At 31.7% G+C, this 15639-nt stretch overlaps 1 protein-coding gene across 1 annotated transcript; it reads right to left on the bottom strand.

The window, feature by feature from the left end:
- Window positions 1-1394: 1394 nt before the first annotated feature.
- LOC140045373 (protein-tyrosine sulfotransferase 1-like) lies at window positions 1395-15315 on the bottom strand. The gene is made up of 3 exons (XM_072090235.1): window positions 15232-15315; window positions 3707-4684; window positions 1395-3173 (listed from the first exon to the last, which is right to left on the bottom strand). The coding sequence occupies exons 2-3, from the start codon at window positions 4528-4530 to the stop codon at window positions 2765-2767; spliced, it is 1233 nt and encodes a 410-aa protein (XP_071946336.1). The 5' UTR covers window positions 4531-4684; window positions 15232-15315; the 3' UTR covers window positions 1395-2764.
- Between the last annotated feature and the right edge of the window lie 324 nt (window positions 15316-15639).

The raw sequence follows: 15639 nt of genomic DNA, 5'->3' as shown, positions 1-15639 counted from the left end.
CTCACAACTGGTCAATACCACAACATTACAATTTAAAGATATAGTAAAGTGAATTATAATATCCCTTCAAAAACTCCGAAATGGAGCGGCAAACACCAGCGTTTTTTTGTGGTGTGGACATAAACTTTACTGCAACGTGAAAAAGATAATATATCTCTATACTTCTACATTTACAGATACAGACACACACATACCATAGCTACATTAATAATATAAATTTTATGACTAAGAAAATTATTAATAAAGACAATTTTAAAAATTATTTAATGTTTATTATAAAATTACATAATTTCTAATAACAATAAGTTCTGAAATGTTGGTACTCTAATTTTATTACAATTAAATTTTATTGTAAAATTCAAAAAATATTTGTTTTAATTAATAATGATTTACAATAAAAGGTTAAATTATGCATGGAACACAACAGGTTATAATTCTTTGCTAAGTTAATAATTAATAAGCAGCTACTTGTTAAAATCAATGTTATACTCCTTAGGCAACAGTTGATAAATATTATAGATACGCTACGAAATGAATTCCTTAAAGTGGTTAAAAATTAATCTAATGCTCTGTCTACAATATCAAACTTTATGTGACAAACAAAATGTGTGGTGCTCATATATGGACAAGATGATATCAAATCGTTACCATATTTGGGTATAGCATTACCATATTTGGGCACACTAGTATGATAGTGTAAACAGAGCTTTACATACCATACATTACAGGATCACTGTTCCAATATATTTCAATATTTTACTAATTTTTAATTTTATAAGCATTTGGGAACTCTCTCTGCCTATTCTTTTACATACTTTTTTATCATCTTTCATATGTAATAAGTGTGAAATTAAATACTAACTAAATTAATAACGTTTTGGTCACTCTGTTGCCCTTTATCCGGTATTGTTTTATGAATTATGGAAACAAATATTTTTAATATATACAAATTAAAATTATCAATATTTATTATTATGCTAATAAAATAATATTTCTTTGTGGTAATACATTAAATTTTTCATATACTGATAAAATATGTATATATATAACTTTATACCATTACAAATACAATACAAAAATAACGTCATTCTACACAGAATAAATAATACATTTTTAAAAATTTGACAAAACTAATACAATATATTGGTAAACCTAAGTAGATTTTGGACAAAGTACATTAATGTTTTTAACCAAACAATAAAAAGGATAAATGTATGAAATGCAATCTGACAGACGGTTAGCATTAAACATTTTTAAAACAAAATGACAATATACAGTAAAAATCTAACACTGCATATTATACAAATAATGAATGTTTATGAGTGCAATGGTAAAAATATTTTCATGAGGTAAAATAGAACATTTCACTTTTCACAAAACTAATATGTTCCATTGCACAATATAAAAACATTCATTATTTGTTTTATATAACATCCAAAAAATGTGTCATTTGAAGGTTGTAATTGAATCCTATAACAATGAATGCACATAGTGTGTACAAATTTGCACTCATTATAACAAAAATGCATTAAAAATTTGCACTCGCATATAACCAAAATGCACATAGTACAAATTTGCACTCGCAAATAACAAATATGCACATAGTACAAATTTGCACTCGCACATAACGAAACTGCACATATCACATGGGTTCAATGAAGTATTTATTGATTATCGTGTGACCCACAATCCTTTGTTATAACTAAGTATAGTTCCAATCCTGTTTCTGTTTATGAAATTATGGAAATATTAGAGAGTGAGATTATACCAGGATTGCATATTTACTAAAGTCTTAAGTCCGAATTTAGCCTAAATGAGGAGGTGGGATTATACCTGAGAATGGGATTATACAACTGTAGATCATGGGATATTATACACATTTGAATGTTAAATCACAATGGCTTGCCTCACATATATTATCACAATCAAACTAATTAGTATACCCTACCGTTTGCTGTTATATATTCTTCTACATTTTATTCTCTAAATATATAGTAACTATTATGACCTTTTTCATAGATATTTTTCTATGTTACCAGTGATATTGATTTTTATTTTAGTATCATTGCTTCTGTCCAACAAACCATTCTATTGTTATCCTTATTCTGTAAGTACCAGTACATTTTTTTAGGCTCAGATATTTGCATAATTTAGCAGGTTTCAGCCTAAAAATGCTCTTATATGGTGATACTATACTATCAAAATATTTAGCTCAAATACAAATACAGCTAATTGTGTGTGTGTTCTCAATCTGTTGGTGCGATTATCAGGAGACTTGGGACATATGGTTGACGGCGGTACAATATAACTTTCCATACGCATCATAGACAGACCTTCAAAGTAATTTGATGACATTTACGGAATTCAGTACTTACACAACTGGCAATCTGATTAACAAATTCACGCAACATTTAATTCCACAGATAAATTTACAATAACACACTTTGTTTTTCTAAAAGGATTGTTAGATACTTCCATTTTGAATATAAATTAAGCGTTCCTTTTGAATGTTGAAAATGTTTACTTTTAAGCAGCATCCAAATATTAGATAATAAATGAAAACATGTCCATAAGCCACAGTAGTCATCCTGATACAATTAAAATCTACTATACTTTATGTATCATACAATATAGCCATTGATTGGATGATGGGGTTTTCCCACGAGGATGGGTATTTCCCATTAGGATGGGAATTTCCCAGAGGACTGAACGTTTCTATTTCTTGTTTGTGTTTACAGTACGTACATTATTTCAACCACTATTGTTATTCAAATTTATTTCTTGCAATGGGAAGGTTTCCTCTACGAGGTGGGGGCCGTCTTATATCAGGACGCCCTCTCATTTGCGGTCTATTTGGCATTCGCTGTGGTAGTGGTTTGTCTTTCCGTTTTTTTGGGGCGTCATCCGGTTCTTGCGGTTCATCCCCAATCACTTCCTTTAACTTTTCTTTGTATTTTTGTGCGTTTCTATGTATTTCTTTTGTGTTTTCTAGTACAAATTGATCGGGGTTACCGTAATTTGGTGGGTTGGCATGTGGGTCGTATCCTAGGGTGTACAACATGGGTGCTATACTAGCCATGTCCTTAAGCACGTCATGCGGAACTTTTCCAACCCATGACGTTAGTGCATCGAGATTTACAGGTTTTATAACTTGATCTGTTGATCGTTCTTTTCTAAATTCAGAAGAAAAAAAAATAAGAAAAATGTATAAAATATAATATTTGTTTTTCTTCGTTAAAAACCAAGAAATTTCGGTTGTCAGCAAATTTGATTAAAAAGATACATGTACATAAATGAACTAAAAAATGACAAAAAGTGTAAAGTTTTCACAGTAATATTAAAAATGTTTATTTAAATGTTTTAGATTAAAATGGTAAAGTGGGTAATGAAAAGGGAGCCTGAAGTTTGAAAGATGGATGCAGAATAACTGCTCTTGTATGGTTACAATTGGGCTAGAGGGATAGCAGGAAGGGGTCGAATCTAATTAGCTGATTAGCCAAGTGAACATAGTTAATGTATACTGTGTCATTAGGGAGCTTCCCATTTGCGACAACCAACCTAGGTCAAGTCAATCGATGTGTCATCGTTTGTTGTCTAAACTTAGAAACCATCAAACCTGTATCAACGTGCATGCGCAGAATGAAACAACGTGAAATAGTTTGGCCGTCGGTCGTCATAAATCGAAAGATTAATAATAATTACTCACTTTGACAAGCTAATTCCACCAGGTTTCCCAACTTGTTTTTCATGGTGCAAAACCGATTCATCAAAATCAGTATTCAAAAACTTTAAAATCTTTTTCATCCATTCTTCTGGATGTAATACTAACTGTTCATAGTAGACAGGTAAACAATAACGTGAGCCTACACTCATACACTGGTTGTGCATGGCTTCGACGGCCGAGTTCCACTTCTTAAGGCAATCACGCCAACTCGTTATATCAAAACCGGATATCGTCACTTTGCGTGATATTATGGAATTAACAGTAGCTCGGCCATCGCGTATCATAAAAACGTACTGAGCGTTTGGAAACAGCGTTCTAAGATATACCATAGATTTAAGCGTAAAAGGATCTTTATTGCAAAGTCTCGGAGCAGGATCGCCATGTTTTGCAATAATTTCTAAAATAAACGCCCTCAACGCATCATCAATGACGGTATCGGTTAAACCGGCTTCTAAAAGTCTTGTTTGTTCTTTCTTTGATTTCTTCCATTGAACACGCATGCCGAGTAACCTAGGAACAAGACGCGTCTCCTCTCCGCAACGTATATCAGGATGAGCATCCAACATTGCACGCATTAACGTGGTTCCACTACGTGGCATTCCACCGATAAAAATCAGCGGCATGTCCTTGTGATATTCATAAACTTTATTATCGCTATCCTCTATAGTTTTCACCGATTCCTTAGGAACCATCTTCCCTTTACCGTCGGGAACGTCGCACATATTCTGCGTTATCATAATAGTCACTACCGCAGTCAGCGCCACTGTCAACAACGTCCTCATTTTACTGTGACGCGCCATTCGCATTGTTTTTATATTCTCAAATGTAGAAATGTTACTTGTTCATCTTTCTATTAAATACACAAAATAATTCAGTTTAACATCAAAGTACTTCATCATTAAAATCTTTCTGTTTATGCCAGGCTGCATTGCTCCGAAATGAGTTCACTTTATTTGTAACCTAAAAATAATAAAAAGAAAAAAAAATATTAATACTGTATTATTTTTTTTTTAATTTATTTGTTCTTTCTTTAAACTGAAATACACTTTCAATACAAATGTACTGATTTCCAAAGTGGTTCAGTAAACATAGTTACAACAAAAATAAAATATAAAAGAAAAACAAAAAGAAAGAAAACAGATATAAAACTATTTACAATTGTGAAATCCTGTATACCTGTATACTACTGTAATGATAATTTATACTGTAGGATGGCAATCACAATGATTAACATTCAATGCTATTCAATCTATTGAGGAATGACTGTACTTATTAGCAAATTATTTTTCTTTTTAAATGTCTTCATTCTATTTTTGACTGCAACTTTATCTCCAATTTCGGTATTCGTGTTCCCGCCCGTAACTTAAGAAACAACAATATCCTTTGTGTTCCCTTTTGTAGAGTCAATGTTCTAAAAAATGGTTACATCAGTAGATTAAGTTTATATTATAATAGTTTAGTCCAGGCCCATCCCCATATTGACATTTTTAATTCCAATCTTTATCTGTTTCGTCGTAATTTAAGTGTTTCTGAGTTGTTGTAATTGTATTGTATCTGTTAAACCAAGCTGTATGGCGGATTTGTTTCTGCTGTTGTTTCTGGTTTTAAAAATAAAATAAAACAAAAAAACAATAAAAAAAAAATTAATGAAATTACAACCTTACATGGCATTTTTTTTTTGTTGCTTTTAAGCTAAGATAGTAATACATTATTATTTTTTCCTTAACAGGGTATTGAAATAAAAATTACTAATATTGATTCAATTCATAACACTTGATTCAGGTACTGTTTATCTTAAACTCTGTCTAAACTATCAAACTCTATGCGACAACAAAATGTGATGTGCCATGGACATGATGTCATATCACTACTATATTTGGGCATATCACTACCATATTTGGGCACATCACACTTTCAAACTAAATGTAATTACAGTGTATCAAATTACAAAGACAACAATGTCGTCAGCACTACGGTACTAATAAAATGCTGAGTTGGCACTTACTATCAATCAATGTAACATGATACATATTATGATTTATTAATGGCAGTTTCGATAGATTGTGTTGGTTTTAATTATATCAATTTTCAATTACAATGTCATGAGCAAATATGTCAACTAAACATTTGAATAGGGTATCAATAAATTTAATAATTATTTACATTGCAACCAACGAGTTCAAAGCATTTAACAATAAATGCACACACACACACAGTACAGTACAATAGCATTATGCCTCACTCACAATGTGCAAGGATGTATTGTAGTACAGTACAAAAAACTACTTAAGCACGGTTTTCATTAAGACACAAGGTACAAACTAATAACAGTAAATGAATATTACAACAATCACAAAGTACTCACTATGCACAAGGATGTATCTTTAGTACAAAAACTACTAAAGCATGGTTCCCACTAGGACACAAGGTACAAACGCGTGACTGCATGCACACATACAGTAAACTTATATTATTCTGTACTCACTATGCGTAAGGATGTACTGTATCATAGTAAACACTACTAAAGCATGGTTCCCACTAGGACGCAAGGTACAAACTAGTGACAGACCTATAGTACAATGATATCATTATGTACTCACTACGCCTAAAGATGTATCATTAGTAAAAACTATTACAGCGTGGTTCCCACTAGGATGCAACGCAAGGATGCCGATGCCAATTTGACGGATAATGGTGACAAACGATGGCTTGGATTGAGCAAAAACTTGTGATAGGTCAAATTACTTGGCATGAACGAAATTTACAGATGAGTGGGGATATTTTTTAAGCATGCTTGTAGTACTACAGTATCTTATTTAGAAGACCCCTGATTTAGCACTCATAAAGGGGGAACTCGAATGCTATACAGTTGTATAGGCTGCTCATGCTCTCATGTCCCTTAAGGTCTGAGCCCCCTGGGTTTAGCCAGTGAATGCTCATACTGTAGCAATTACATCACTGAGCAAGATGAAAGAATATAATATGAGATTCCTCTGTACTGTAGTATTTCTAGTGTTTTCATAAAATTATTGAAAGCGAAAAAATATCACAAACTCAAAACCTAGAACACCCAATAGAACTTTTAGATTAGTAAAGCTCTGTCCACACTATAAAACTGTATGTGACAAAAAAATGTGAAGTGCCCATAAATGGACATGATGATGTCATATCACTGCCATTTTTGGGTACATCACATGTGAAGTATCAAGTGTTTTATTGACCCATCACTGAAGATCTAATGAACTGGAACAAAAAACTAAATCAATATTAAGTAATGGAGACATCCAACAAATATGAAATGCTGTCAGTATAAAGTGTGAACACACTAACAGCCTTTGAAATCGATCTAAAGCTTGTTTCGTACTTGGACGCAATGCAGCGACGTAAGCGCAAGTGAGTTGACCAATGACAACTGACGGTTTGCATGATCCATCGCGTCATGGTTATTAAATTACTTGCTGTGCGATTATGACGTCATTTCTATAAATCCCAACAATATAAATCTTTAAAATGTTATTGTCTATATTAAACTCAATAAATAAAACAAACAACAAAATTGATTTTTAAATCAATAAATAAACCAATAATGAAAGCAAACATTAACACACATTCAAATATTATTACATCATCACTCACTCAATGATTTTTTATTATTATCCATTAATGGGATATAATCTAAACTTGGCATTTAACAGGATTAAAGTGAATCTGTTTGCTTTTCAGAGAAAGTTGTTTGCTTTTAAAAGTTTTCCGATGAAATAGTGAATCGCGTCAAAATATACTGTAGATCCTGTTTGTGTGCAATGCTCTATTAAAGATAATACTACATACATACTTCTAAATACAGCTCCTACAATACAGCCTAATTATAGTATTAAGGCCCATTTACACTAGGATGATAACAATCGACGATAAATACTGTAAACATTCAATTTTCATACATAAAACCACAGATATACTGTACTATAATATCTCTATGATAAAACAAAAGAAATCTAACAAGTTTTCATCCTATAACTATAGCACAACCATCTATGCTCTCTTTGATGAAAATGATATTTTCACATCCCATCAAATGACTAATAACAACATCATGACAATGATTAATAAGAGCAATAATATCGTGACAATACAACGATTTTATTGTTTTTATTCATCATCACGTCATTTGATTAGGTTTAAAAAAATGTTATTTTTATCAAAGCCAGCATAAATAATTATCCTAAAACCTTTCCAATTTCTTTTGTATTATTTAAGAAAAATGCATGATTACCTATTTATCGTCGATCGTTATCGTTCTAGTGTAAATGGGCCTTTAGTTTTATTTTATCAATTTAATACAGGAACATAAATCATTGACAGCGCACCACCATTGTGGGATGCACAATTTGGCATTCTAAAGCGTGGTTCCCACTAGGACGCAACGCAGCGACGTATCGACGCAAAGTGCTGTATTGTGTAATTACAAGTGGGAACCGACGACGCAATAGTGCTGCAAAAATCGCAGGTCTGATTTCACGCAGGAGGGGACAAACACAATTATTAGAAGGGCATTTGCTTACGTTGTGTAGATTGTGTTGTGTTGCGTCGCTAGTGGTAACCAAGCTTTAAGATCTAAGGAGACGGTTTTTTTCAGCTTAATTAAAGCATTGTGCACAATGAACCCACCATGTATTACTACTGTATACGCTAAAAAATATTACCATAATAAATATACTGTACTGCTCCATGCTAATACTGATAATTTGAAAAGCTAAGAATTATTTGTTTAAATCTTCCACCTTTCACCTACTTTACTGTAGATGATACATCATGTATGATACTACAGTACTGTACTGTAGATTATGCAAGTATTTTTAATCATTAAATGATAATGTATTTACAGCAGCAATAACTTCCTTTTATTCGAAATAAAGCCATTACAGGAAATTTGTATTTCCAGTTAATTTTTATTTATAGACGCAGGTATCCAAGGCTACAAAGTGATAATATTGTATTCCTTGAACATAATTTATGACTTCTAATAATTTATTAGAAATCAGAATAAATTTACAAGGTTTAAAATCCTACATACAATACAATCCATTATTTTATTATATAAAATGATATGTCTATTTCGTGCCTAGTTTACCTGGATAAACCGACAATAGCCCTTTCTCCTCAAAGAGTGAGATGTATTGTACAGTAGGATTTTTTTTTAAGGAGACACAAGTGTAAATGTATATCTTAATATCAACCTGTCATTGGTACTTTGTACTGTTGGTTGTCGGGATAAAGAATAACGAATAAAGAAGTAGCTTCTGAAATGTTATATACCGTAGATGCCATACAGTAAAACGATTTAAAAAACTGAATGTTTAATATTACAGTACAGTATGCCACTGTCGATTGAAAATCACATGATGGTCTAAGCATGAATCACCGATATTTTCTCTTTCTGCTAAAACAGATAAGGATAACCTACAGGTAGAGATATTTTTTTATCTAAAAACAAGTACAATTGTATTAATACCAAACAATACCGTATATCGTCGGGTATAATCCCATTTTGGGTTTAACCCCACCTCTACTTCATGTCTGATTTCACAAATAGGCATACTGTATCTCTGGGTATAGTCCCAGTATTGACTTTTGGTCTGGATGTAGGCCTCTCTCTATCCAGTTAAGATGAGTTTTTACAAGAAATGCTTACCAAATACCATACCAATCATTTGTTGTGTGAACCAGGCTTTCCCCGGGTAGGCCTATAGTCCCACCCCCAAAATCAGCCCAATTTCTTATTCTAGGAGTGGGATTATACAGTAATCTAATTGACAAAGTATACTATCTGCTTACTCTTACATGTAAATTGCTAAGCCTAAGCAAGACATGTGTTTATATGATTTATCTTTATACAACATTTTTAAAGTCCGATTGGGAATCCAATATATTCCGGTAAATCTTTCTGGCAAAACAAGCTTCAAATGACAACTGTAATTAAATATTGTTTGATTGGACATGGTCTGTTTATTGAACCTAATGGCTGGTAACCTAATTAACAACCCACTTGGACTGCTCGTAAACCTGGTAACGAAGCTACTTACTAATACATCATGTGATGCTGTAATGCTGACAGTATTTTATTGATAATTATAATATGAAGCAAGTCTTATACAGTATGTTTATGGTAAACAAGGCCATTACATGGCTACAGTCGCGTGCTCAAGTTAGTGTTTACTAACCAACCGACTGACATAGTGAGCTGTAGAGTCGTGTTTCACGCGACTAAAAATAATTAAAATACAATTATTATTCAAACAACAAGGCAAAATAATAAAACGATGATAATAAAAACTAGATGTTAAAGGCCAGGTGCTGGCAAAAAATTTATATTGATCATACATTCCAATAATTATCGATCTATAGTTTCCCCTATGTTTCATAATTTTTGGGATTTTATTTGTGTTACATGAGCTTGTTGAAAATAAGCACTTTCTTATCAGTGGGGGGATAGTTCAAATTACACAGTAAAATCTCTATTCTTTTGTACACAAATTTTGTAAATAGAGAGGCATTTTAAAAAGCTATGAAAAATAAACGGTATGGTAAAAAATGTCATCAGATGACTAAATATAGGTAATATAACTTGAATATTACATTTCTGATATTTTTATTCAACTTCAGATTTTTATTTTCATGCTATAGCAAAAATTATCCCCCGTATATCCACCATCTTTTTTCACCGTCTAGGGAGTCACCAGACATGTTATTACATTAGGTTAACTACATAACTACTGAAAAAAAGTCTTCCTGGTTTTTATGGAAGAACTTTGCCAAATGTTGTATTTTTTTGACTATATTAAGTGAAATTCATGTTTTTTCGACTCGATTTCTGTTACAAATATTTGATTTATGTACAATTAACCAAATATTATATTTAAAATTCATGCCTGTACCTGAGCTTTAATACCACATAGTCACCATGCCTTATTTTACCTTTTCAGAACTTATTAACGCTTCTTACATATCAACTTGAATATCTACCGCGATAGAAATTAAGAAGGAAAAATTGTGACTATCGCAGTACCGGTACATAAGTTTTTGGACAACCACTTACTGGTACACTAGATTCAATTTTGGGTATCTGTTACTAAAGCCATCTATTGGTTATACAGTAGCTAAGATCAATGTTGTTCCCCTTGTAGTATGTACAGTACAGTATTGCCATACTTGTTTTTAACCAGTATGTATGGGAAATACTTTCTCTACAGGAAGTGACATCACATCCTTACCTGCTTCTGATCAGAGTGTCCAATCATATTTAGTGTCCAGGTACTGAGTGGAAATACTTACTGTACTGGTTCATCTACTAACTTACCATTTATTCAAATTTGAACTGAATTTTCTATTTTTGTAGTGTTAAAAATGTATAAATACTGAATTTTAACATTATAAAGTGCGAACATTAATTTTTACTTCATTATTATGATAATTAACATATTATTCAATTCTTTGTGGTTATTTTAATATATTTATAGCTGACAAAATTAAGAATCATAAATCATTTATTATAATGGTAATGGTATGGTAATTAATATATTATGTGGTTGTAAGTATACCTATACCTATACATCAGCATATCAAACAACTCTTAAAGCCTTGTCTACACTATCAAACTAGTTTGACAAAAAAAGTGTGAGGTGCCCAAACATGGCAGTGATACTGTATACCCAAATACATGGTAGTGATATGACATCATCACATTTTGTTGTCACATAAAGTTTGATAGTGTAGAAAGAGCATTATGGTGACAGAGCTTTTACCACATCACTCTAGAACACACTGCCCATCTCAATTCGCCAATGTACTAACTTGGATTCATTTAAAAAAATTATTAAAAATTCATCTTTTTGCCCATGCTTATACATTTAAGGGCTAATTTTTTCCATTTTAAATTCGCAATGTTATTGTTTATTTAATCATGAGGTGATTGTATACTACAGTCAAAGCATTCAAAAGCACCTTGATCCCCTTTGGTGGCGAAGTGCGCTCTAGAAAACTGTATTATTATTACTTCATTCTTTAGGATTGGGTTATCTTTTATGTTTACACACTGGGTGCAGAGAGATATCATTTATCTGATACATGATTTACTAACAAATAATATTAAAATATTTTAGACTGAATGCTTTTGTTATTTATTGAAGCAAATATTATAATTCATAATAATGATTGATTTAGTAAACTTTGTATTTATATTTATAATAATAATATTAATAATTGATAATAGTAAACCTTGTATTTTATTTTATTCAATTAAAACCAACAGCGATTAATTACCGCCATTAATAGCTTTGATTCAAACAAAGCCAGGGCTGATCAGGGGCTTCTCTCGTCTAGTGCCCATCTTCACCAGAGGAAAGGCATAAGCCAATACGTCTAAGGCAGATACTAGATTCATAATAATAATTTGTTTAGTAAACTTTATATTATATTCATAATAATAATAATAATTTATATTTAGTAAACCTTGTATTTATATTCATAATTTTAATTATAAGGCACGCTAGAAAAAAAAATGCTTAAAAAAGCCAAATGAAATATTCCTTTAATAAATCTGTCAAATTTGAGTACCTTATCTGATCATTAATGGTGGAAATAGAAGTGATGACATCAGAGAGAGAGAACTAATGACTTCCTAAAGGTCTGTATACTCGAGTCGTGTTCTTATAGAATATTTTATGCAAGCTGCTAAACTCGTTATTTTATTATATTATCGAGTATCATGTATGTAGATATATCACACTTTATTGTAATGTAAAATTAATATAAATTTGTGCTGCTCACTCAAGCATTATACAATCACACTGTATACAGTTTTTAGCAGTGATGGTTTTTTCAGAATAATTTATGCAGAATGGTTTCAAACTTTTAGTTTTTTTATTATTATTACATAACAAATGTTGATCATTGCAAAATTTGATGAAACTACTATACAACATCATGTTTTTATATGCTTCTAAGAAGCTCTGTAATACTGTAGCACAATTAGCATATTGGATTGTAACCCTTTTGTGCTCACTAAGACTCTAACAACAGGACACTGAGCTCACCTTGCCCAGATAGGAACTCGTAACATTCCTTTGATCTTATGTCTAGCTGCGACAAATACCCACAGTATATATGACATATGATATTCTCGGCGGCGCGCAGTGTCTGTCTAAGGGGCATGGAACTTATTGTGTCGCAGCCACAGTTAATCCTTTTGATCTCCGGAGCTAAGGATCCTGTTTTTAATTTGCCTTGGTTTACACACCTTTTCCTATGTACAGTTATTGGGATTAAATCATGGTAATTTAACAGCTTTCTTGTAATTGATTTTAAGGAAAATTTTAAAAAATATACACAGAATTATTATCATTGAATGTACAGTTTTTACATTACACAAATTTGTTACATTTACTGTCAATAATAAACAAATAAAATAAATAAAAATAAAATGGATGCACAATAAATTGATGTTTGCCACCAATATAAAGGTGATTCTTATGAAAACTAATATAAATAAAAACATTGTTTTTTTTTTATAAATACACGCTGTAAAATTACTGTATTTACAAACAATTTTTAAAATATGTTTTGTATTCTTCATCATTCAAATAATATGGACATATTTTTTTGGAATGGAATAATTAGGGATACATGGGATGTACTGTGGTTTGCCATCTTTTAAGATGGATTTTGCATTAATTTTGTGCATCAAACCTGTTATTTAGTGGCAGTAATTATCACTGTTGGTTTCGATTGAATAAAATAAAAAAGTTATCGATGAATTTTATAAAAATTAATACAAATTTCATTTAAATATTTTGTCTATTAATATTTAATATTAAGATTGCTAATAATATTATACAGTTGATTTGCCCCTGTATCATCATTTATAGGGTGAATGACCAAGAAGACTTATATTTTATTGCGCAATAACATACATTTTAAAAAATTTTTTGAATTTCAGTACCAGTATTTTTTTAAATGATATAATCCGGTAGTCATACAATTGATTTATCGGTATAACTTGAATAAATATCTTTACTTTAATAATGATAGCCAACTAAACATTGCATGGGCCAAACACTCACTAAAGTTTTCACCATGCGAGGAGATTTCATTTATATTCAAGAGAGGCTTTTTTACAGTTAAATTTTAATTGTTGTAGGTCTAGCTTTGCCTCAACTCTCAACTTTTGAGTGGCATTGCAGAAAAATCTGAATTGCATCAAATTTTCATTCAAAATATAAAAATATAAAATTCCATTTAAAATAAAAAAGCTCATTTATTATTTAATAATTAATTACATATGTTATGCGCGATTTGAACGATTTGCGCAATTTGAAATTGCGCAAAAAAATCCTTGCGCAATTTGAAATTGCGCAAAGAATTCTTGCGCAATTTAAAATTGCGCAAAGATTTTTTTGCGCAATTTGAAATTGCGCAATCAACTTGCGCAATTTCAAATTGCGCAAGAAAATCTTTGCGCAATTTTAAATTGCGCTGCACAATTTGTAAATTGCGCAAGATAGTTCTTGCGCAATATGACACCTTTGCGCAATTTGAAAACGAACTGTAAATTTTCCCATACATGGCTAGGCTAGGCCTAGGCAGAGGAGTTTAAAATTTAGTATTTTATTATATAGGGTAAATAAGACCATTTCAATGAAGATAATGTTAATACTCACTTTTTAAGTTTTTAATATTAGTTTAAGCTAGGCCATGTAACCTAGTCAGTATCAGTAGTCCAAACCCTAGCTAGGCTAGAGTAGTATAGCCGGCCGCCCGCGCTGCGCCCGCCTGGTGGAACACCACCGCTTCGTTTTCCTTCGTCGGTTCTTCGACGGTATGCTAACTTATAACAATATTTGCACTACTAAAATAAGGAAATGCGATATTTATCTTTAATTTTGAATCATTCTTAGAAATTACTATAAAAATATGGGTGTGCATGATTTCACAATCTGTCGAAAAACCTTGCGCAATTTGCAGATTACTTGCGCAATTTAATACGTTGCTTGCGCAATTTGAAACACATGTTTCAATTCAAATTGCGCAAGGATTTTTTTTGCGCAATTTCAAATTGCGCAAATCGTTCAAATCGCGCATAACACATTCATATATATAAATTGAAAATAAAATAAATATTGACAATATACAGCAACTAGGCTAGGCCTAACAGTATTAAATAAGTAAAATCTGTTATATAGATTATAGGCATATTATTGTCTGTGGCCGAAATTGTACACATTGGCCTAATCCAAATAACCTAGGCCTGGACTAGGAAATATCAACTATTAAGTAGGGGATTAGGACTATATTTCCTGTGCACAAACTTCCTTGGCCTTCTTGCTTTCTAAGTAAGATAGCTAGGGCTAGCCTTAGCCTATTTTACTATCTTGTTTTAGCGCTTAACGTTCAAATCACGAACAGATTTAGATGTTGAATATGTTGTTTAAAATACTATAAATTATACTTACTGATAAAAAATGAATATTTGTACGTTACAATGCTATGCAAACAAGAATTCTGATGGGGAATCTCTCCCATCTCCTCTCTCGCACACAACACACGGCATGAATGCTGTGTTTATGTTGTACGTACGGCCACCGGACACCACGACAGCTTGCACATAAGGCAGTCGGTGATTTAAATAGTTGCCAGAATGTGCAATCATTTGTATTTATCGCCCCCACACACACATTAGAAATTCATTAAGCCATACAATATATCAAAGGCAATTTACCTTTCCTTACAGCACACATAAATCTATTTCACGAAGTATTTTAGGAAGAACACTTTTATACTATAAACAGGCAGGCAGTGTTTTGTAAATTTAAAACTAAAAGCAATATTTTATTTTGAAAAAAAAAGATAAGATGTTTATA

The sequence above is a fragment of the Antedon mediterranea genome, chromosome 3, assembly GCF_964355755.1.
Source record: "Antedon mediterranea chromosome 3, ecAntMedi1.1, whole genome shotgun sequence".
Lineage (NCBI taxonomy): Eukaryota > Metazoa > Echinodermata > Crinoidea > Comatulida > Antedonidae > Antedon > Antedon mediterranea.
The sequence above is the reverse complement of the archived record's forward strand: the minus strand, read 5'-3'. Positions and strand labels throughout refer to the sequence as shown.

Excerpts from the sequence above, each read along its gene's own strand:
- LOC140045373 (XM_072090235.1), bottom strand. The coding sequence starts at position 4,530 with ATGCGAATGGCGCGTCACAGTAAAATGAGGACGTTGTTGACAGTGGCG. Across the intron at positions 3,174-3,706 it reads GGTGGAATTAGCTTGTCAAA|AAAAGAACGATCAACAGATC; the intron begins GTGAGTAATTAT and ends TTCTGAATTTAG.